Source organism: Pteronotus mesoamericanus, unplaced genomic scaffold (assembly GCF_021234165.1).
Source record: "Pteronotus mesoamericanus isolate MK-2021 breed Mesoamerican mustached bat unplaced genomic scaffold, CSHL_Meso_final contig_80, whole genome shotgun sequence".
NCBI lineage: Eukaryota > Metazoa > Chordata > Mammalia > Chiroptera > Mormoopidae > Pteronotus > Pteronotus mesoamericanus.
The window spans coordinates 472,870-494,162 of NW_026555261.1; the positions used below are offsets into that span (position 1 = coordinate 472,870).

Consider the following 21,293-nt stretch of genomic DNA (forward strand, 5'->3'; position numbering starts at 1 on the left):
GCGCGGAAGAGTTCCCCACCAGGCACCTTCCCGGCGTGGCTCCGCGGACTCTCGTGGTATCCCCGACATATGGGTGTCCCTTAAATCGTCTCAAAAACAGTCTCCATGATGCCAAAGCTCCTGCCTCTCTTCGCCACATCTCCTTGATGGGAAAACACGCTTCGCCCACCAACGCCGACGTGCCTGTCTGCACTCGGCACGGCTGCCCCTGTCTCTGATCCCCGCTGTCTTTCCCTCCCCGGTTCCTGACGGGGCTTCCTTTTTCAGTCACAGAGCCCTTCGAAGCTTTTGTAAAGGAAGCTGCCGCCCTCCTGGCTCTCCCGGGCCATCTCCGACCCGTAATTGCTTAGAAACCTCTCACGGTGCAGCGTTTAGTGCCACCTTCTGCGGGGGGCGGCGGTCCATTAATCAGCTGTAAGTTTCCAGGCACGGCTGGAGTTGGCGCAGGGAACAGGGCGTGATCCCTGCAAATGTGCCCACAGGGTTCGCGTGGGCTAGAGAGGCCAAAGCAAATGTCAACAGCACGGCAGCTTAAGAAACAGAGATGGATTTCTTCCAGTCCATTAAATGCTGTTAAATGATGCCTTCCCCCGAAAAGGGGATGCCCAGCGCCCCAGACGTGTCTCCCTCCCTGTCCTGGAGGCTGGAAAATCCAAGGTCCAGGCAGGGGCAGGGCTGGCCCCCCTGAGGCCCCTCCCCTGGGCGCGGGGACGGCCGTCTGCCCCCGTGTCCTCCCACGGGGGTCCCTCTGGGTGTGACTGTGTCCCCATCTCCTCCTCTTCTAAGGACCCCTGTCCTGTGGGATCAGGACCCACCTTAGGGACCTCCCTTTTCCTTCATCACCTCTTCGCAGATCTGTCTCCAAATGCAGCTGCTCTCTGAGGTCTTGGGAGTTACTGCTGAACGATATGAATGTTGCAGGACAGAATTCAGGCCATAAAAGGCTGGTAGCCCCTTTATTACCAACACATGGTATTTTTCTTGTCCATTCTCAAACTTTTGGTTAAAAAGATTCTATTTATTTGTAGAGAGAGGGGAAGGGAGGGAGAAAGAGAAGGAGAGAAACGTGCATGTGTGGCTGCCTCTCACGCGCCCCCTGCTGGGGACCTGGCGGGCAACCCAGGCCTGTGCCCGGACTGGGAACCAAAGCAGGGACCCTTTGGTTCGCAGGCCGGCGCTCAGTCCTCGAAGCCAACCAGCCATGGCCACTCTTAAACTTTCGCCCATTTAATAAGGATACCTGTACCTTCGCATGTACCTAGGCACGTGACATCACTTTTATGTGATACCCATAACAGCTATCGAACCAATGCTAACATCTGAAAATAGCAGATCTTAGTATCTGTCCGGGTGTATGAATATTCTAACATTGATTCACAGGCTCTCATCCGGGCGCGCTCTCGGCCCGCACCCTCCCATCCGGGCGCCCCTGCACTTCCGTGCGCGCTCTCCGCCCGCGCCCTCCCGACGGGGCGCAACTGCTCCTTCGTGCGCGTCTCCGCCCGCGCGCCCTCCCATCCGTGCGCCCCTGCGCCGTCTCCGCCGCGGCTCGGCCCTCAGTCCCCTCGTATCCGCCACAGGTTCTGGACGTGGCACGATGACCGCTTCCTCTACATGCTGATGGAGTTCGTGCCCGGCGGCGAGCTGTTCAGCTACCTGCGGAACCGCGGCCGCTTCTCCAGCAACGCGGGGCTCTTCTACTCGGCGGAGATCGTCTGCGCCATCGAGTACCTGCACTCCAAGGAGATCGTCTACCGGGACTTGAAGCCGGAGAACATCCTGCTGGACAGGGACGGGCACGTCAAGCTCACCGACTTTGGGTTCGCCAAGAAGCTGGTGGACAAGTAAGTGACCGAGGCCCCCCACCCCCGCCCTCTTACCCTGCCCCATCCTTGCGCCCCACCGCCAACCTGCTCTCTCTTTGGGGAGCTTTTTTCTTTTCCTTACATTCCACGTACTCTTGCGATCATAGAGTATTTGGCTTTCTCTGCCTTACCTCACTTGGCATGAAACCTTCCAAGGCCATCCGAGCTCTCGCAAATGGCTACACAGTATCCGTCCCTTCTGTGTGCCACGTTTTCTTTTTTTTTATCCGTTCGTTCACCAGTGGATACAGAAGTTGTTTCCACATTTTGGCCGTTGCGTATAACGCGGCAACGAACCCGGGCGTCCCGGTATTCTTTTCGATTACTGTTCTGCATTTCTTCAGAGATGCAGTGCGATCGCTGAGTCCAAAGGCAGTTCCCTTTTTAGTTGCCGGAGGGCATGCCACGCTCCCCCCCCCCCCCCGTCTGCTTCCCCACCCTCAGTGCCTGAGGGCTGGCCTTTCTGTCCTCGCCCACACTGTTTGCTGGCGGATTTATTGGGGCCGCCTGTTCTGACGGGTGTGAGGTGACGTAGCTCCAGAAACTTTTTTTTTTTTTTTAATTGACATCTGTGCGTCTAGGAGCTTTATCTCCACACTCACCCATCCCCCACGGTTTGGTTTATGTTCCACCGGGCGCCACCGTGAAACCTCAGGTGTCTCAGCCAGCTCGCCTGCCCGCCTCCTGGGCCGCTTCCAAAACTTAAATAGAAACTGTCCTGTTTTCTCCTTGTCCCTTAACGACTGTGAGTTACACTTAAAAAATGATCTTCCTTAAACAAATCCTGTTTATTATGGGCTGGGAGTCGGCAGAGCTGAATTTGGTTAATCGACCACGCTTCACAAAAACGGACTATGAACACAAAAAGAGCGAGGGCCTCTTTACGTATTTTTAAAAAAATCTGTTATCTTGCTCTTTATTTCTTATAGTCACAAAACACAACAAAAGGTCCTCTTCGTGAATACAGAGCTTAATAGTGTTAGTGTTTTCTTATGTAAATAACCTGCACAGGCCCTACACTGTGCAGAAATACTTGTGTTTCCGATTCATTCTGAAACTGCGATGTCGCTGGAACTCTAATCGACAGTTTTGTTTAATTGACATTTCGAAAAATGGAATTAATGGGGAATGACGTCTCATATTCACCGTTGTTAGGACCAGAGACTAAAAAGATAAAAGCAAATTGTACGTAGTTCCGTTTAAAAGATGTTTTGCTTGATTCGACGGGGAGACGATGGTTCCCTCGCTCATGTGCGTACGTCCATAATACATAACGTCCATTTTAGTTGATGTTGACTGTTATATTGGTTGCAGGTATACGACAGACATTCTCAACGACGCCTTAGCAACTGGAAGGTAGCGGTACAGTGAAAAGATGTCATACGTGGGGTTTGTCGCGGGCAGGCAAGCATGGTTCAGTATGAGGAAAACAATCAATATGATGCACCTCTTCAACTAAACGAAGGGCACCAGCTGCTCTTAACGGTGTGAATCCTGCGCATTTACCCCAGGGGTCCCCTTACAGGAGGCAAAGGGGGCAGCTCTTGAGGCCTACGCATTTGTTTTCAACGCCCTTCTAGAGTCTCAGTGCAAAGAAGTGAGAGAGAGAGAGAGAGAGAGAGCAAGTGTATCAAAGTGGCAGAGGAGACGTTGTTTCCTCCGGGGCTGTTTTCTCTTCTTCACGTCACATGTTAGTTTTTCTGTTGTGGGGTTCTTTCCCCTTCGTTGTTCCGGTTGCTTTTATCCCATAATAACACGTGAGCTGTCTCTCTCATGTCCCGAATGGCTCGCCAAGTCATGTAGTATCATGCGGCCTTAAAGGCAGACACATCCGGAGAGAGCCGTCGGGGACAGTGTTAGTTCTCACATCCCCACCGCTGCTGATAATAACATGCATTCATACAGTGGATGCTCCGGACAATTTTCGTAATTGATGGTCTACAAGGTCTGTTGCTCTGGAGCAGACTTGTCGTAATACAGATAATCGCACGGGTGACTTAAAATTTTCAAGGAATCTTGTTTTCTTTCCCCTGCAAGACGGGGTACTTTTCCTAACATGTCTCTTTAATTCAGTCGATGACCAGAGCAGCCACGTCGGCAACCCGCCCTCATAAAAGCGGAGAGGTGCCATGCCTTCTCGCTGCCAAGTTTTTACAATGCCAGGTGCATTTCATTCCCGCCGGGCGCCTGAAGCAGGGCCGTACGATTTTATCACAAACACCTGATCCCTAACATTTCCCATGGCCGAGGCCCCTTCACATGCCCAAACTCTCCAAAAATCCTTCAACATTGGTTCGTAACTGCATCGCGTGTGGGGGTTTGTTTTTAAAGTTCATATAAGTAGGTTGCAATGTGCGTTGCTCAGTGCATTTCAAGGGCTGAGTAGCTACCTGTCAGACAGGCAGACGCTGATAAAGAAATAACTGGATCCCTCGCATTGGAGACACATCTGTATTTATGGGAAACTTGATTTGGGGCGGCTTTATACTACATTATTTGTCTGTCTGATGGTTTGTCAAACAGGGACCATCCCGTGGGTTTTTGATGCGGTTTAATTCGGTTTCATTTTCCCTTGGAGAATTCCATTGGCTCCATTTCTAAGAATAAATTAGATAGACACCAGGTGTTTTTAGGTAGTAGAGTGAAAACCTCATTCAGGGGGGAATGGGAGGCCGTTTCAGTATGTCGGTGCTGCCCCCTATGGGCAGCACGTGGTATAGGATGCGCCCTTGATTCATTTTTAACCCCTTGTATTTGGAAGTCTGAGGCCAACGAATCCGAAAGAGAATCTCCCTCAGATTCACTGGATGACACGTTTGGCAAACCATGTTCCTACGCAGTTAGCGCGTTGAAGATTCCACTAATGAGATCAGTTCAGTATGTACCAACAGGCGGGTAATTCACTGAATGAATAGGTTGATGCTTTGGAAAGACGGACTTCTTACCAGCTTGATAGATGGCTTCTGGAAAGAACTTTTATCTTCCTAGACATGGGTTAGTGTGGCTTGCTAAGCTCTTTTTTTTTTTTTTTTTTTTTTTTTTGGCTTCGGCCCGTTTTCTTCCTGTTCAGGGGTTCCGCTTGCTTTGCTTAAAGAACTCGTCCCCAGCCAACCGTCCCCAAACCGGGCGCTTCGTACGGCCCCTCTTCCGCACAAACATAGCCAGACGTCCCTCCAGCCCCCAGGACTCACGGCAAAACGCGAGGACCAAAACGGACAGACCGCATCCTGAATAATATTTCTGCCACGGAGCGCAGCGCGTTCCCCCCGTTTTGTGCCTGAGGGAGAACGTACGTGAGCGGGTTGGAATTCAGAACCCTCCTCACCGTACCAGTGCACTTTTTTGGCTCCCCGTGACTTCACGGAGGAGGCTTTCCCCGACGGTTTTCTCTTGTCCCTGGGTGGGACGGAACTCTCGTGTCCTCCCAGTGACCTTGCGTGTGGGTGTATGAACCTGTTGTTTCCCCCGCTGGCGTGCACACGCTTTTTCCCCTTTTAAAATGGTTCCATTACATACGTGACTATAATGGTCTCAGCCGTGCAGTGCAGCGAGCAGGCAGTCACTTACTTCCTGATCGTCACCCCGATAAGTCTCGCAGCCCCGTGCCCCACGCAGAGTTACTGCCCTATCACTGACTCGGTTGCCTGGGCGGGACTTTACATCCCTGTGGCTGTGCCCTAACTACCAATTTGTACTGTTTAACCCCTTCACCTTTGTCACCCGATCTCCCAATCCCCGGCCCCGCCCCCCCCCACCTCCGCAGCTGTCCACATACTCTCTGTATCCATGAGTTGGTTTCTAGTCTCTTTGTTTGGATTCCATGGTGGATAGACATGTATTTCTTGCCGTGTTGTTATTCCTACTTGTTGTGTTTTTCTTCTCCGTGAAGAAGACCTTTCGACACTTCGGGTAACACTGGTTTGGGGGTGATGAGCTCCTTTAGCTTTTCCTTGGCTGGGCAACTCTTTATTGCTCCTTTGATTGGAAGTAACAGCCCTGCTGGGTAGAGCAGTGTGGGGCGTGGGCGCTTGCTTTTCATGATTTTGTCTCTTCCTGTCCAGTGCCTTCTGGCCTGCAAAGTTTCTGTCGAGAAATCATCTGACTCTGAAGGGCGCTCCCTTGCGTACGCGCTTTATATGAAACACGAAGTCCTCCTGCGCGATGGAGGGGCGCACAAGAATTATCGTTGATTTCCCCGTTCCCAGTGGAGTTCTCTCCCTGGATTTCACGGGAGCTCCGTCTCCCTGTGTTCGCACATGGCACAGAGAGAGGTCTGTCTGTCTGTCCGTCTCTTCCTCTGTGTCCTTTTTATACGGAGGCCAGTCGCTCAATGAGTCCCTTCTTAATTCCGCAGGACGAACGCATGTTAACTTAACTCCACCCACAAGACCCTGTCCCCACATAAGCTCCCATGCACAGGAACGGGGTGCACGACTGTCGGGCAACACCATTCACCCCAGGATACATGTCAGGTTAGGCAAGTGGGGGACGAAGACCGTGTGAGCTTCTCCCATCCCCCCTTGACGGAGAACCCCGTATTTCCGTGGCTAACGCCGTCCCCCACCCCTGCTCCGGGTGGCACCGGTAACAGTGACCAGGCCGAGGATTGGGGCGGGGGGGGGCGTGGGGAGGTGTCACCTTGCTGTGTCTCCGAGCAGAAGGAGATACGCTCAGAGTCATGGATTATTCAGTCTCCACCAGCCAGTGGCTCCCGGGCTGTTGGTCTGGTTGATACGTGGGCACCCTTTATCTCTGTACACCCCAGAAGATGTGAGGCTTTTTGCAGGAACGTCCTACCCTAGCAAGGGGTCCGGCTCCCCGAGGCCACCTAGAAACCTGACAATTTTACGACCCGTGCCCTGGACCTTAGGAGGGAGCCAAAGAACAGACTCGCCTCTCCAGGTGTAAGCGGAGATGCGGTATCTGGGGCAGGTACAGTTTCCTGTGGCTGCCTCCACCTGGTCTTTGGTGTCAGCGAGGACCCTCTCTCCCAGGCTTCCGGCCACAGGAAGAGAGAGGCAGAGAAGCATCGGTGTGAGAAACACCAATCAGGTGCCCCCCCGTGTGCACCCTGACGGGGACCCCAACCTCCAACCTAGGCATGTGCCCTGACCGGGAATCCACTCGAATCCACAGCCTTTGGGTGAACAGAACGAGGCTCCAACCCACTGAGCTTCCTGGCCGGGCATCTGTATCTTTTTTTTAATTGACATACAATCACCATCCCATTCTGTTATTTCCCAGTCTCAATCACAATTGATTGGATATATGCACATCTTGCAAGGTGACCAGCAGAACAAATCGAGCAAACATCCACCTCCTCACTAGTTGCCACCCTGCTCTTGCGAGGAGAAATTTTTCTATCGACTCTGGTAGGCAACTTTCAAACGAACACCACAGGGGTAGTAGTCCGTCAATGGAGCCGCCGCGCTGTGATTTACAAGGCAAACTCTGCACCTTTACGTTTTTGCAGGTGAGGTTGTGTTCGCAAAATTCTCCGTGTCGCCTTTTGCAGGCTCGGAGCAAGTCGAGGCAATGCATCGTACGTTTTTCAGAGAACGTAAAACTCAGATACGTCTGCAGAAGCAGCCCAGGTTGTCATTACACGGCGCGGCTCTTTGGAAGCAGAGAGAAAATGCTTTTCTAAGGAGAGGAAAGGAACTGTTTCCCCGTCTGATGTGACAAATACACATCTAAGGCGTGACCCCAATAAAAATCACAAGAACCAACCGAATAGGCAGAAAACCATTGGGCAGTGGAGACTCTCTTGCTTTCATCCATCTGTCCTCTAGGTGGGGCTAGAAGCTAATTTTTTTTTTTTTGCACATGATGCCTCCTCATCTGCGGAGAAAACCCTGTCAGACCTTCTCTGCCCCATTTCATCCCGTGAGGTCCCCGTGTCCCTGAATGTGATACCCCGTCCGCGCCGTTGACACGACAGCAAGCCCCCCAAAGCATCGCAGACCCTTCAAACCTTTGCTTGAGCAGGTGGAAAACAATTAGCACGAGCTTCCGAGTTCCCCTTGGAGGAGAGAAAGGGCTTGTTTACGCCCACGGAGCCAGCGCAGGCTCCTTAAGGACCCCCGCCCCCAGATGCAGTCAGTGAGGGGATGTTCCTGGCCTTTCTAGGGAGGCTCACTCCCTGAGGAGAACAGCTGTAACAAGGCAGGGCAGCCGGCAGGTTGCCGAGGCTGCGCAAGGAAACAAGTCAGCGGAGACAGTGTTACTGTTGCCATCGAGGGCTGCGCACCGTGAGTCAGCTCCGCCGCGCGCTCAGCCAGCGGATTGCAACCCGCCATCACCCTTTTTCTCTCGCCGAAGGAATTGGATTTTGTGGTCGTCGGCGTGTTCGGGGCAACACAGTGCTGTACGCACTTTATTTTCACACGACCACCACAAGAAAATCAGCTTCGGCCACCTTGTCTCCCAATTAGTAAAAACTAATCAACCACGTTTCTGTGTTGTTTGTTCTTGGGGAGGGGCGGTCTCCGGGAGACAGCGGGTACGGGGGTCTTGTTTTCTTACCCATTCAGCTACCCTCTGTCTGTTGGTGGAAGCATTCAATCCATTCACAATGAAAGGAATTATTATTCCTTAAATATTATTATTTAATTATTGCTTAAAATATCAGGCAACCTCTGTGAAGTACATGGTTTTGCCACCACGCTGCTGTTCATCCGAAACTAATGCAGAACGATAGAGAATGTAAACTGTAATAGAGAAATTGTATGTGTGCATACATGTATAATTAAAATATCCATCTGTAAGTCAAGGGATTTTTTTCAAAATTATCTTCTTTTATTTTTTCCGTGACCGTGGACATTCACTGTTATTTATATTCACTTTGGCGGGACAGGCAGTTGGATCATGAACACAGCCCATAGGGCCTGCCGGCCCTAGCCAAACGCTGCTGACTTTCTGTGCACCCCTTTGTCTCCGCAGGACGTGGACTCTCTGCGGGACCCCCGAGTACCTGGCCCCGGAGGTCATCCAGAGCAAGGGCCACGGGAGAGCCGTGGACTGGTGGGCACTGGGCATCCTCATATTTGAGATGCTCTCAGGGTGAGTACAGGCTCCTGGGAAGGGTCAGAACATGCTCCCCAAGGCTTCTGTCCCCTGCTTCCATCCCTGGCTCTATGAGCCCCCAGACGGTGCACTTGGCGTGCACGTTCTTGGGGTGTGGTTCCCACCGGACCCCACCGCCGAGGTTGGCCATGCGACCCGAGAACGCAGCAGGCTTCCTAAGACCAGAAATACAGACCGGTGCGTCACACCACTGCCTGGGGACACCTGTAGGCCTCCTTTTGGTTTCTTTAATGTAAAGACTTTATTTATTTATTTATTTTTAGAGAGAGGGGAAAGGAGGGGGAGAAAGAGGGAGAGAAACATTCGTGTGTGGGTGCCTCTCTTGCACCCCCTGCTGGGGAATCTGGCCCGCAACCCAGGCAGGTGCCCGGACTGGGAATCGAACTGGCGACCCTTTGGTCTGTAGGCGATGCTCAGTCCACTGAGCCACACCAGCCAGGGCTGGAGACCCCTTTACCCTGCACCTCAATGTCCCTCCTCCCCGCCGTCAACACGATCTTCATCTCTGCACGGGCTCTTTGCCGCTGGGTAAGCTCCCTGTTGGACAAACATAAATAAATCAAACGCAGTTTAGAACTCGGTGAGAACGACCAGGCAGGAAGGAGAGTTTGTTTTCCTGGACCCCAGAAAACCCTGAGTGCCGTGTTTCTGCGCGGAGGGATGTTTGGAAGGTCGCTTTTCCCCCCGCGCTGCCTCAAGGAACCCTGGGTCCGGGCACGCATCCTCGTCCGGGGTGCCGAAGGCTCTTTCTCGCCTCTGATGGTGCGGTGGGGCCGACGGGCTGAGATGAGACCCTTTCTGTGGTCGCTGGGCCGGGCTGCCTCTCCGCCCCTCACACCGCCCCCCTCGGCTGACGATTTCTTTCTTCCCCGTCCGAGTCCTGCCGGTGAGTCCCACGGACACACTGAGCTTGCTCCCGGTCGCAGCAAGAGCCGGACCCTGCTCCGCACCTGAGTGAGGCAGGAAGTGTCCGCAGATGTGCACCTGGAGACCTTCCCTTCCTGTTGGAAACTAAGGTGGAAAGAGGCATTTGTCTGTGTGGAGACTGACCAGCCAGAGTGGAGTCTGTGCAAATCAGGATTCACTTTGCTGTCTATATGCCGGCATCTCTTTATAATACCTCTCCCTATGATTTATTGTTGTCTGCCATCTATTGCATAACGATCATCTATCTACCTATCTGTCTATGGACCTGTCTATCCACCCCCTATGCCATCTATCTATCTATCTATCAATCTATCAATCTATCTGTCTGTCTATCTCTACCATCTCTTTATACATTATCTATTCATCTATCATTCGTGTCTATCTATCATCTACTTACCTGCCCACCCCTTCTTTAGAGTTTTCCATCACCGCTTACTCAGATGTCTCTAGCAAATCACACCGACTACATCCCTTAACGCACAGACACAAAGGTTACAGTAACGCATCCTACCTGTTGGCTCAGTCCGTGAAGAGATACAGAGGTGGTGGTTTTGCCGGCTCGATCCGCATCCTCTGCTACGTGCTCAGCTCGCTCTCCGCCTGTCATGTTACCGAGCGACCCCTAGAGGGCAGTATTGTCCGCCGATAACCATACCGTGGGGGTCCAGTGATCGCTAAATTGCATGAGGTTCACAGGTTTTCTCTCTCCTATTTTATTATGAGGGGAGAATGTAATTTTGTTATTAGGTTCCCAGCTTTTGTCTTTCCTGTTTTATTAGTAGGGCAGAACAGCACAATATGCCATGCTATTAACAAATACAATAGTAAAACAGTACGCTATTGAACAAAATATTGCTAGAATACAGTAGGCAATTGTTAAATATTAAAAGCACGTATCAGAATTATACAAAGGATTGTTACAATCATTAGGACATGACCTATTCTAATATGAGAGTATATTACAATATTAGAAAATGCAATATTTCTATTATTCTAACAGAATGTTTCTACTGATGACATTGAACGCTAGTAACAGACTATTTCTAACGGTCTGCTAGCGTCAGCATAGAAAAGGAAACAAGGCACCTGGAACCTGATTTGTTATTAGGCTCTGTGGTGAGAACGGTGGACAGTGACTGATTAGAACTCTCCCCCTGGAGCGCGGCAGGCTGACCTTTGCCCTCCCTCAGTCGCCGGCCGGGAGCGTATTTCCCGTTTCCAGCCTTTCCGCTGGCAGGAGCCCGGTTTTCCGGGCGGGCTCCTTGAGAGCCATCGCCCCCGGGCGGGCACAGGCCTGGCCGGCCGTCCTGGGGTCTCCCGGCCGCACCGCGGGCCTGGATCGGTGCCCGCTTTCCCCCCCATCGCACCCAGCTGCGCGCCCCCGCCCCCCGCCTCCCGCCTGCACGCACACCCAGCAGACCCCGTCGCTCTCCCTGGTGCCCGCCACTGCAAAACCCCGAGCTGCTCCTTCCCTGCGGCTCTGGTACGCCCTGCGGGAGACGCTCCCCGCGAGACGCAGGGGGTGGCCTGGCTGCTGCCCCCTCACCGGGCCACACGGCGCCCCCCGCCGGGCTCCCCCGCCCCCCGGGTCTGGCCCCTTCCCTTCTCCTTCTCTGACCCCCGCCGTGACTTCAGGACCCTGCCCTATGCCCCCGTGAGTCTGGCTCCACGGCCGTGCTGCCTTCTTCATCGTGGGGTCTGCAGCCGTTTGCTTGTGGGTGTCCGTCCCCCGCCAGGCCCCCCGGATCCAGCCGCCGTCCTCCTCCGCTGGAACCTGGCCACGGAAGGCAGCTGCCGCGCGGGGCGGAGGAGGTGGCCTTTGGTTCAGGGTCTTCCCGTGTCCAGCCTGCGTAGCGCATTTCCGTGTTCTGTGTGTGCACCCTTAGGAGGACCAAGCAAGGCTCGGTCTTTGTCTCTGCAGTTATCGCTCAAACTGATTGTCTAAATCTTTTATGCAGTCTAACAAAGACCCAGTAGTTGCGTAAAATCTGCCCTGGGACCGTGGTAGGAAATCCTGTCGCGGTAGGATGTTACCTGGCTCGGTCGCGGATCGTTGAGGGTCATGTTTTACCAAGAATACCCGCTGTGGGTCTGAGTTATAACTATGCTGCCACGTTCCGGACAGTCCGTTTTAGTTGAGGGATTTAGAACAGTTCCATAAAGAGGACCGTGTACAGACAGGGCAGACAACGGCAACATTGTCCTGCATTATTTTGAATATCATGACATTTATTGGGATGACGTTGGTTCGTCACGTTTTATAGGTGCCACGTGCACAATGCCATGACGCATCATCTGTCGGTTGTACCGTGGGCTCCCCTCTCACGTCAGGGCTTCTTCCGTCACCATCTGCATATCTTTACCTTTTTATAAAAATGGGACACAGACCAAGGCTGCACCTGGAAGCGAGATCTCGCCAGGCTGAGAAACAGGCTTCCACCGAACGCGTTTTTTAAGGGGAAATTCTTGAGTCGACCTTCATGCCAAAGAAGACTTGGTCCTTTGGCATACAATTCTCGAAGTTGCTTAAAATGCCCAATGCCATGGAACTGGCTCTATTGACTACAAACAACAGAAACTGTCTTGTTGCATTTCACAGAGACATTGGAGGACATCTTGGAGCACTTTGTCACTGAGTAGGGGGCCTCCTAGTTCCCAAATACGTGTTCTCCTTCGGGCAAGATCTGGTATTTTGTTTCCACGCATTCGACTACCGCTCATGTCTCTTTCCCATGATGCAGTCACGGAATGCCTGCTTCCCAAGAGGCCTGTGGAGAAAATAGTCTCTCTAAGCGTGTTCAGGTCTGCGTGGCTCACTTTCTCCTGGCGTTTCCTGTCCGGTTGCAGAAGAGGTACATGTCCCCCATGAAGTAAGAGCATTGAACAGAGGTGAGGCGGCCACCCAAGACACACGGGTAGCCCCCTGCCCACCCCGCTGTTGTTGGGCAGAAGGCACCTGTCAGGTGGCAAAGGGCGGACTGAAGAGAGATGAACTTGAAGACGTTGACAATGGGCAGGGAGTGGAAGGGACAGTGAATAACCCTTTACCGCCAAGCCCGGCCAGGGCAGCGTCTCGGCACGTGGAGCTCGTAACTAGAAGCAGGAGCGTTTTGGGGAGGAGACCTTACTAGCCAGACGTTCTAAGGCTGCTGCCTCCTCAACACAGTGGCTCTGTTTACGTCAGCGTGTCAAAGGAGCTGATTTTCTTTTTTAAAGGCTATTTCATACCACGTCCAGCACAGCTACGTTATTATATTGCTGCAGGATCTTTCATTTTCCTAATTCACCTGCTTCTGCTTCCCATGGGTTTTTGTTCCTGGACCTTATAGTTCCCTTCTTGACTTTTTCTGTTTCTGTACGTCCCTGATAGAAATGGAGAGAGTTAACGTGGACGTTCCGTGCATGCATGTCCTGCGACAGTCCCCACAAATGACCACACATTACGAGGCTTCGATCACAGGAATTCATTCTCTTTCCATCCTGGAGACCCGGCGTCTGAGGCCCAGGTGCCCCCGGGGCCGCGCTCCCTCCGCAGGCTCCAGGGAGGGCCCTTCCCGCCTCTCCCAGCTCCCGGCCCCGCCCCCCGCACCATGTCCCTGGGCGGGCGGCCGCGTGCCTCCCTCTCTGCCTCCGTCTCCACGGGGCGTCTCCTCTGTGTCCGCATCCCCACTTCTGTCCCTTCTACAGACGCTGTCCTTGGACGTAGGACCACCTGACCCAGGACGCCCTCCTCCCAGATCCTTTGGTCATGCCCACCCCCTGCAAAGAGCCTGTTTGCATAAGAGTTCAGACGCACACGCTGTCCGAGTGAGACCTTGGAGGCCTCTTTTTGGAAGCCACCATTCAACACGACAGGCAGCATTTTTATTTCAGACTTAAAAACGTCATTTGAAAACAGCAAGAGAATTAATTTTGGTCGTTGAAATTTGCTGTCCTTACTGCAGGTATCGTGTGAAATCGCCATTTTATCAAATGTTTCCATTGCCTGTTCACTGACTCATAAGACCTCATTCTACAAAAGCTACTTAGAGGTTGTGCTTTTTGCGTGGAGCATCTTTGCGTTTTTTACATTTGAGAAACTATCAAAATTATAACTCGGCACACGTAGGTATGCAGTATGTATGTATTAACTCCTAGGTTTACTTCGATTTTTTCTTGTTTTTTACACTACGTATATTTCTTGTTTAGACCATTTCTGGGTCTTCTTTTTAATTTCCAGATATTGGAAAAGATAGGTCTGTTGATTTCTACACTACGGTTCCAATCTTCCCCCTACCACAACAGACACTAGATAAGCCATGTGTCAGTAAAGCTTGATTTACAAAATGAGGCTGTGGGACGTCACGGGCCAGCCCCTCAGACCAAATCGTCGGTCCCCACGTTGCAAGCTACAAACCAGCCTAAGATAATTCATCATCCCTGGAGGTTCAGGCATCGGCTTCTATAAAGTAACACACCATCCCAGCCGGGTGGCTCGGTTGGTTGGCGCATCATCCCACACACTGAAAGGTTACGGGTTCGACCCCCGGTCGGGGCATGAACAGGAGGCAACCGATCGATGTTTCGCGCTCTCACTCTCTCAAAACAATAAACCTATCCTGGGTGGGATTAAAATTAAAAAGTAAACTTACAGACTGCGGTCGCCAAAAAATTAGACCCCATGTTCCCATCCTCTCCGATTTGTCCTGTACATATTTATGGAGGCCCTACTGTGTGTGATTTACGCCCATAAGAGCGAAGAAGACAAAGATGGCCAATCACGGTCTAGTGCAGTAACATGTCTACGTTTCCCATGAGGACCGGTCACGTGGTCCCTGACTGCTTTCCCGTGGCCCACGTGGCCAGGTGTCTCGCTTTGCTTAGAACAGCCCCTTCCCTTGGGTCCCTGGTAGGACTGTCCGTGCAAGAAAAGGCAACGTGGGAAATAACCTCCGTCCCGCCCCCGCCAGACCCCCGTGGCTGTGGCCACCGAGCGGGGCTTTTGCCATCTCTGCCGCCTGCCCACTAAAAATAAATGTCGATGCTTCCAACAGGTTTCCTCCGTTTTTTGATGACAACCCGTTTGGCATCTATCAGAAAATTCTTGCCGGCAAAATTGATTTCCCCAGACACTTGGATTTCAATGTCAAGTAAGTGAAAAGTTTCCTTCGTCTGCGGGCATGTTTATTTTGAAAGCGTCGAGGAGGGAAGAAAAGAAAAACGTCGCAAGCCTGGCATCGGCCGAGAGGGAGGCTGTGTTGCGTTATTCTGTGTGTTGTGTTGTATCTGGGGCATCTTTTCCACAGAAGCGAAAAAGGGTTTCCCCTCCTCCGCTTTCATGACGTTTAGCCTGTTCGTGAGTCTTGGCAGAAATTGGCACCGTTGGGTATAAATGGCATTTACAGTGAGCACGTAAATGTGCGTGTTACGATATGTAACGAGGGAGACGTGGGGGCATTACACATGCAGGGGACCCCTTCTCCAGCCAGCTCTGCAGCCAGCGTCGGCGGTAATGCGTTCAGCGGACTTTTAGCTTTTTCTCCGCTTGCCTGAATTATTCTCGTTCTTCAACCCCTCGTTCCCACTGAGATTTTCAGAAATCAACGTGAGGCTTCAAGAACTTGCGCGTTGCCTCCACGGGAGTCTCTCTGAGTACACGTCTCATTGAATCAGTTGGTTAGAGTGTCGTCCCCATGGGCCAAGGTTGCAGGTTCGATCACCAGCCGGGGCAAATAGACAAGAATTAACCAATGGTGCACCAATTAGTTGAACCACAAATCATCGTGTGTGTGTGTGTGTGTGTGTGTATGTGTGTGTGTCTCCCCCCTGCCCCCATATCTTTCTGTGTGTGTCTCTGTCTCTCTCTAAACTAAAAAATGTTTAAAAATGCAAGAACCCTTTTGGCTTCCCAGATACCTTAATCCCTTTTAGCAGTTTTGCACCCTGAGTCCTGATTTCTAGCTGCCCAAGAGAGTTGATGGGTCCGTTTGCTCCTTGCGCATCATGAACGGGCGCAAACTTGGCTGTTTTTCCTGCTCCTTTTCCTAAGGGGCCTGTGGACATTGCGTTCACACCCCGGGCTGCGTCCACGTGTATTTCTTAGTGGTGGACGCAGCGCACTTGGATTGCGGATTGTCGGTCTAAATACAGGGCAGCGTTTCTCTTCGTTTGGGTGGGGTGGAGCTTGTATCGAGTTGGACACACTAGCGAGATTTTTCTAAGTGTTTAGCCAACAAAGAGGCTGCATTTAAAGCTAATCCCCTAGAAGGGAAACTGTGCCCCATGCTGGTAAGGGAGTGAAGTGCAAAATCAAAAGTCTCTTTTGTCCAGAAAAAAATGAAAACTATTGTATAGGATTTTTCTTCCGGGGTCCAAATTCCATCCGAGGTGAGGGGGACGGTATTTCAAATGGGTAGCAAAACACTTCGAAAATTGAGTTCTGTATTTATGAGTGATTTGCCAATGATGACATTAGAAGCTCCTCACAGCCCCGGATACGCCTGGCCATGGATGGCCAACTGAGACACCTAGATTTCTCCTGGGTGCACTGCGGGGAACGGAGTTTTGGGTCCCATGCCCCCCGGGGGCATGGTGCCTGCAGAGGGCGTGACCCTGCAAAATCTCAGGCAGCTCAGAAGATCATCGGGTCTATTTCCCTTTGTTTTGACTTCAGCTCTTCCAAGAGAAGTCTCCCTAGGGAAGGACCATCCGAACATTTTAAGCCATTGGTTTGGACATTCACATGAAAGCCTCAGATCATTTCGATGACTACGTGGTCTAGGTTTCCAGTGCTTTGTGGAAAAAGAAGGCATTGGAGAAATAAACATCGTCTAAGTCTGGTGTCCTTCCATTTTCCCTGTTGGATTCTCGTAGTTTATTTTGGTTTACATTCCTCATCATTTACCCCTTTTCTCTTTCTCCTCTCTCTCTCTTTTTTCTCTTCCTCTTTCCTCTCTACTCTGACGCCACCCCCATACAAAAAGAAGGAGAGAGAGAGAAAAGAAATGAAATCCTCGTCATTTATGCCGCCCCGGGTCCTCCCCTGCACCCGGGGGCCCCTCGGATCCCGTCTGAACGGGCCGGCGCGCTGCGTCTGGACCTGGTCTGCGATCTGGGGGGAAGATAGACAGGAATGGTACAGCAGACCGTACAAGCCGCCCGCGGGCTCTGTACTTACGGGACGGCAGGCATTGCGAAACAAGGATCCCCTAAATTCAGAAACCCGCAGGGCAAAGCACGACTGTGTAGCTTTGGGGAGAGGGGGTGTCTTTTTGGGAGGCGCCCCCTGACTGCTGTGTTTTTTTGTACAGCCTCACAGTTCTCAGAGCAGGTACAGATCTACCTCCTGGTCTAAGTGCCATTTTCTGAGCAAAGATTTAATTAAATCAACCTTTTTTCCGCCGAGCTCTCTCCCTGTCCGGCATCCCATAAAGTATTAAGGGACAGATAACACGGAAGCTCCAGTGGTCGAAAATGCTAAAAAATGTTAGAAATCGACCCGTTGTCCCACAGCATATGCGTGGGTAGGTTTTATGGCTGGGCCTGCGCTCGGTTCCCTCAGGTCTGTGTCAACACGTGTTCGCCTTTTGTGTTTTTGTCTCCTTTCTCCAAACAGAGACCTCATTAAGAGACTTCTTGTGGTTGACAGGACAAGGCGGCTCGGGAACATGAAGGTCAGTATGGGTCCTTGCGATTAAGCGGTTCCCAGGAGGAGTCCCTGGCATTCTTTCTATTTATGGAGCAAAACAAAAGCACGGTGTTCATGTTGAATCGTTGGCCAAGTTTCACACCGGGGTTTCTGGGTGTGCAACATCCAGCAGGGTTCACGCCCCGTCTTCTGTCCATACAAGCAAATGACTCAACAGGGGCCTGTGCGGGATGAGTTATCGATCAATCTAGCGATCCATTTATTTGTTTATCTTTCTATTATCCATCTTACTTATCATCTCTGTATGCATCTATGTATCTATTACCTATTTTCCTTTATCTCCATATTTATCTATATTTTATCTGCCTATCTATCATCTGTTTTCCTATGTCAATCTGTCCATCTACTATTTTTGCTCTATCAATCTTCATCTCTATTATCTATCATTTATCTGTCCTGTCCTCTACGTATGTATGTATCTATCATCTGCCCATCCTCTTTTCCCTCTCTCTCCATATCTATCATCTGCCTTTTATCATCTAGCTTATCTATCATCTATGTATACATCTATGTATCTGTGATATATCTTCCTTTCTCTTTCTCTATATCCATCTTATCTATCTATCTTTTATGTCTTTCAATCTACCATCTATTTTTCCATCTGTCTGTCTATCTTTCTATCATCTGAATATGATAATACCTTAGTATCTGGGTAGTAGTTTGAACTACTTGAACATAAACTTCAAGGCTGCCTTGCCTTCTCTCCACATCACTTAAGGTAACACGCAACAGATACCTGTTGTCGCACTTAGATGTGAGTGCGAAATATTGTTTTCCCGTAGGAAAAGAGGAATTGTCAGAAGGCTAAGATTAGAAAAACGGAGAAACAATTCGCATCCTTTCTCAGCTGTGGTGATTCAGAATTTTCTCTTCTGTGAAAGAAAGACATTCAAACTTTAAAGATTATGAACTGACCCTCATTTTCAAAAGTTGGTGTTACGTTCAGATCCACTGAACATGTAACAAGATTCCCAAGCTTTCTGTCTTACCACTTCCAACATTCTATTGATTTCAAAAGTTGGCCAAAGTGTCCTACAGAGGATTGAAGGGCGTCGTCGAAGGATGAAGACCTGGGAGGGGTTTTCTGAGGTCCTGGCGAACGTGGCGTTGGCCAGCTGGCCGTCCGCGGGCCCCTGGAGAGGATCGTACATGAGCCCTAGCTCAGTTGTTCCTTGGAAGGTAATGTTGGGCAACGGTTGAGAGCTCTGAACATGGACATCCTTCCAGGCTCGGTCTCGGGACCTCCTTGCTGGACAGGGCTGAGCAAATTTCATAACTTCGTGAACCTCAGTGTCTGTGTCTGGTGAGGCTAGCAAACACCAAAACAAGCTGTAAAGATGAACACAGCGGACAAAATCGGAAGTGACTGGCTGTGTCACTTCATGCTGAGAGGCTGGCCTGGGTTGTGTTTTTGTCTTGATTCCAGACGGGCGCAGGTGTGAGCCCAGCAACTATTTATTTCTGCTAAGAAGGGAATATTAGGAAACAACAACAACTTCACTGGGAGTTTTTCCTAAAAGCTCCCCCTCTAGGAACAACCACTGAAAACCTAGCAAACAGTGTGGTTTATTTCTGTGCTGCCACAATGCAGATTCTTGAGGATATTTTATCTCCCATCCCCTCAACATCCCGTTCCCTGATGACGTATGTTTCTTTTCAAGAACGGCGCTGACGACGTGAAGCGTCATCGTTGGTTCCGGATGGTGGACTGGGAAGCTGTCCCACAGAGAAAACTCAAGGTACGACACACGTCAACAGGCGACTCGTAACATGCCATGCTTACAAAAAGTTATAGCACCCTGACTCTGCAGCTGACTTGTGTGTGGCCGATACATAATTAATTCGCACAATCTGACCAATCATTTCAAAGCGTTCATAAGCCACGTTTATCTGTTCGGGGGGGCGTCTTAGTGCTAAAGATGCACCTAGAGGGGGGAGCGAGCCCAAGACCTGAGCCTTTGCGATCGGACTTTTGGAGATCCGGCTGCATGTTTCACAGACTCAGTGGCCACGTTGAGAAAGTTTGTGTCTGGGAGGGACTTACGGATGTTTTGCAGAGATGGTTGTAGATGAAGTAGAAAAGCTTCTGTGGATTGTCATCCTTTGAACGGAGTATGTGTTTGGCAGCTTTCCTCGTAGAATGTTCTCAACAAGGTACTTTAGAGTCCATAGGGAGGCTGTGACATATGGATAGCCCGGCCCCCGCCCACACTTTGGGGATCAGCCCAGACCGCCAACGTGTGTCGGCTGCATCAGATGACAGACGCAGAGGGATGTGCAAGCATCTAAGTGCTCGCTGTGGTTTTTTAACTGTGCTTTTTCGCTCATGGACACTCTCGTAGCCCCCGATCGTGCCCAAAGTGTGTGGCGAAGGCGATACCTCCAACTTCGAAGCGTACGCTGAGAATGACTGGAACACAGGCCCTGCGGTGTCTCCCAAAGATTTGGAAGTCTTCAAGAATTTCTGAGGACGGCCGGCCTCAGCTGGAAGGTACCTCTCTTATACTGAGTAATTTTAAAAAATGAAAAAAAAAAACAGCGATGGTAATACAATCTACAGACGATGCATTCCAGAATTGTACACCCGAGACCTATATAATTATATGAACCAACGTCACCCCACTCAAATCCATAAAAAGCTAAAAAAATAAAATAAAAAGAGGCGAGGGGAACAGGGGCCCACAGGAAGGGGGCATTGTGTTAATGGAGCCGGGCTTCCTTCTACCACGCAATGCGACAGATAGAGACATTCTTTCCAATTTCCTCAAATTTCATCACCCCAGTGGATGCTACAGTGCGTGGCCCTCATGGACCAGCCACATCACCAGAACCTCCGTCCCCAGCCTGGGCTGCCTGGGCAGAATCGGTGCGTCTAAATCAGGCCCCTCGGAGGGTTGTGTGCGCCTAAACCCTCGACAGGCGTAGCTTTTCGGGGGTAAGAAACCCTCAGTTCTCGTGTTATAGAAACCATCCGTTTCAGAGCAGCTGCCTGACAATAACTTCGTGCTTATTTTCAAAACACTTTTTGGGTTCCTTTTCCTTAAAAATGAATCATATGGACCTTGCGAAACTCAATTTGAGATTTTAAAGAAATGCTTTCGTGATCTCGTTGACCCTTTGAAGGTCTACGGTTCGAGGTCCATGACCTTGAAGGTCAAATTTTTATCACACGGGTAGTAAAGATATTTCACTTGGTCCCCAATTCTGAATCACTTGTCTGTCCCAATGAAATAGGTCTTTCTTCCTTTAACATTCAGGCAAGAAAAATATCACAGGAGACACACAATATGGCCAATGGAAAGCTTGTTTCCTCAAAGACCCGTCTTGTTTTTTCCCATTTTTGTTTTCCCGTAGCCGTGATAAGGACCCGAAGAATCATGGCCTAGCCAACAGCATGCGCAAAACGCAGCATAACTAGGACGTGGGAGGAAGGCACTCACGTGATGCATGGGAAACCTTCCATTCCTACTGGCATTGCCGGTGAAATACCAGGAGGAAAACTGGATAAAACTTACAATGATAGAGGAAAAAATAGTACAGACGTAGGTGGCCATGCCTAGGAGAAAGTCACATGTCTGTTGGGCATATGTTTCTCTCTGAAACGCGCGGTGATGAGTTTCACCATGGCAACTGGCTTTTGTAACGTGAGTGCGCCTTTATTTGCCTGACTTCACAACTTGTGAGATCCAGTGGTGGGTTTTAAAAATCACAAAATGTTGCTGGATTTT

At 50.8% G+C, this 21,293-nt stretch overlaps 1 protein-coding gene across 2 annotated transcripts in view; it reads left to right on the forward strand.

Annotated features, from left to right (window-relative positions):
• Positions 1–21,293, forward strand: part of PRKX (protein kinase cAMP-dependent X-linked catalytic subunit) — a 60,162-nt gene that overhangs the window by 33,159 nt on the left and 5,710 nt on the right. The window contains exons 3-8 of one of the 2 annotated variants that reach the window (XM_054585014.1): positions 1,581–1,844; positions 8,808–8,927; positions 14,912–15,007; positions 17,473–17,530; positions 19,227–19,304; positions 19,908–20,056. In XM_054585014.1, coding sequence (XP_054440989.1) covers positions 1,581–1,844; positions 8,808–8,927; positions 14,912–15,007; positions 17,473–17,530; positions 19,227–19,304; positions 19,908–20,033 — 742 coding nt within the window. In that variant the 3' untranslated portion in view covers positions 20,034–20,056. The remainder of the gene's footprint in view (positions 1–1,580; positions 1,845–8,807; positions 8,928–14,911; positions 15,008–17,472; positions 17,531–19,226; positions 19,305–19,907; positions 20,057–21,293) is intronic. The other variant, XM_054585013.1, reaches the window with a different exon arrangement.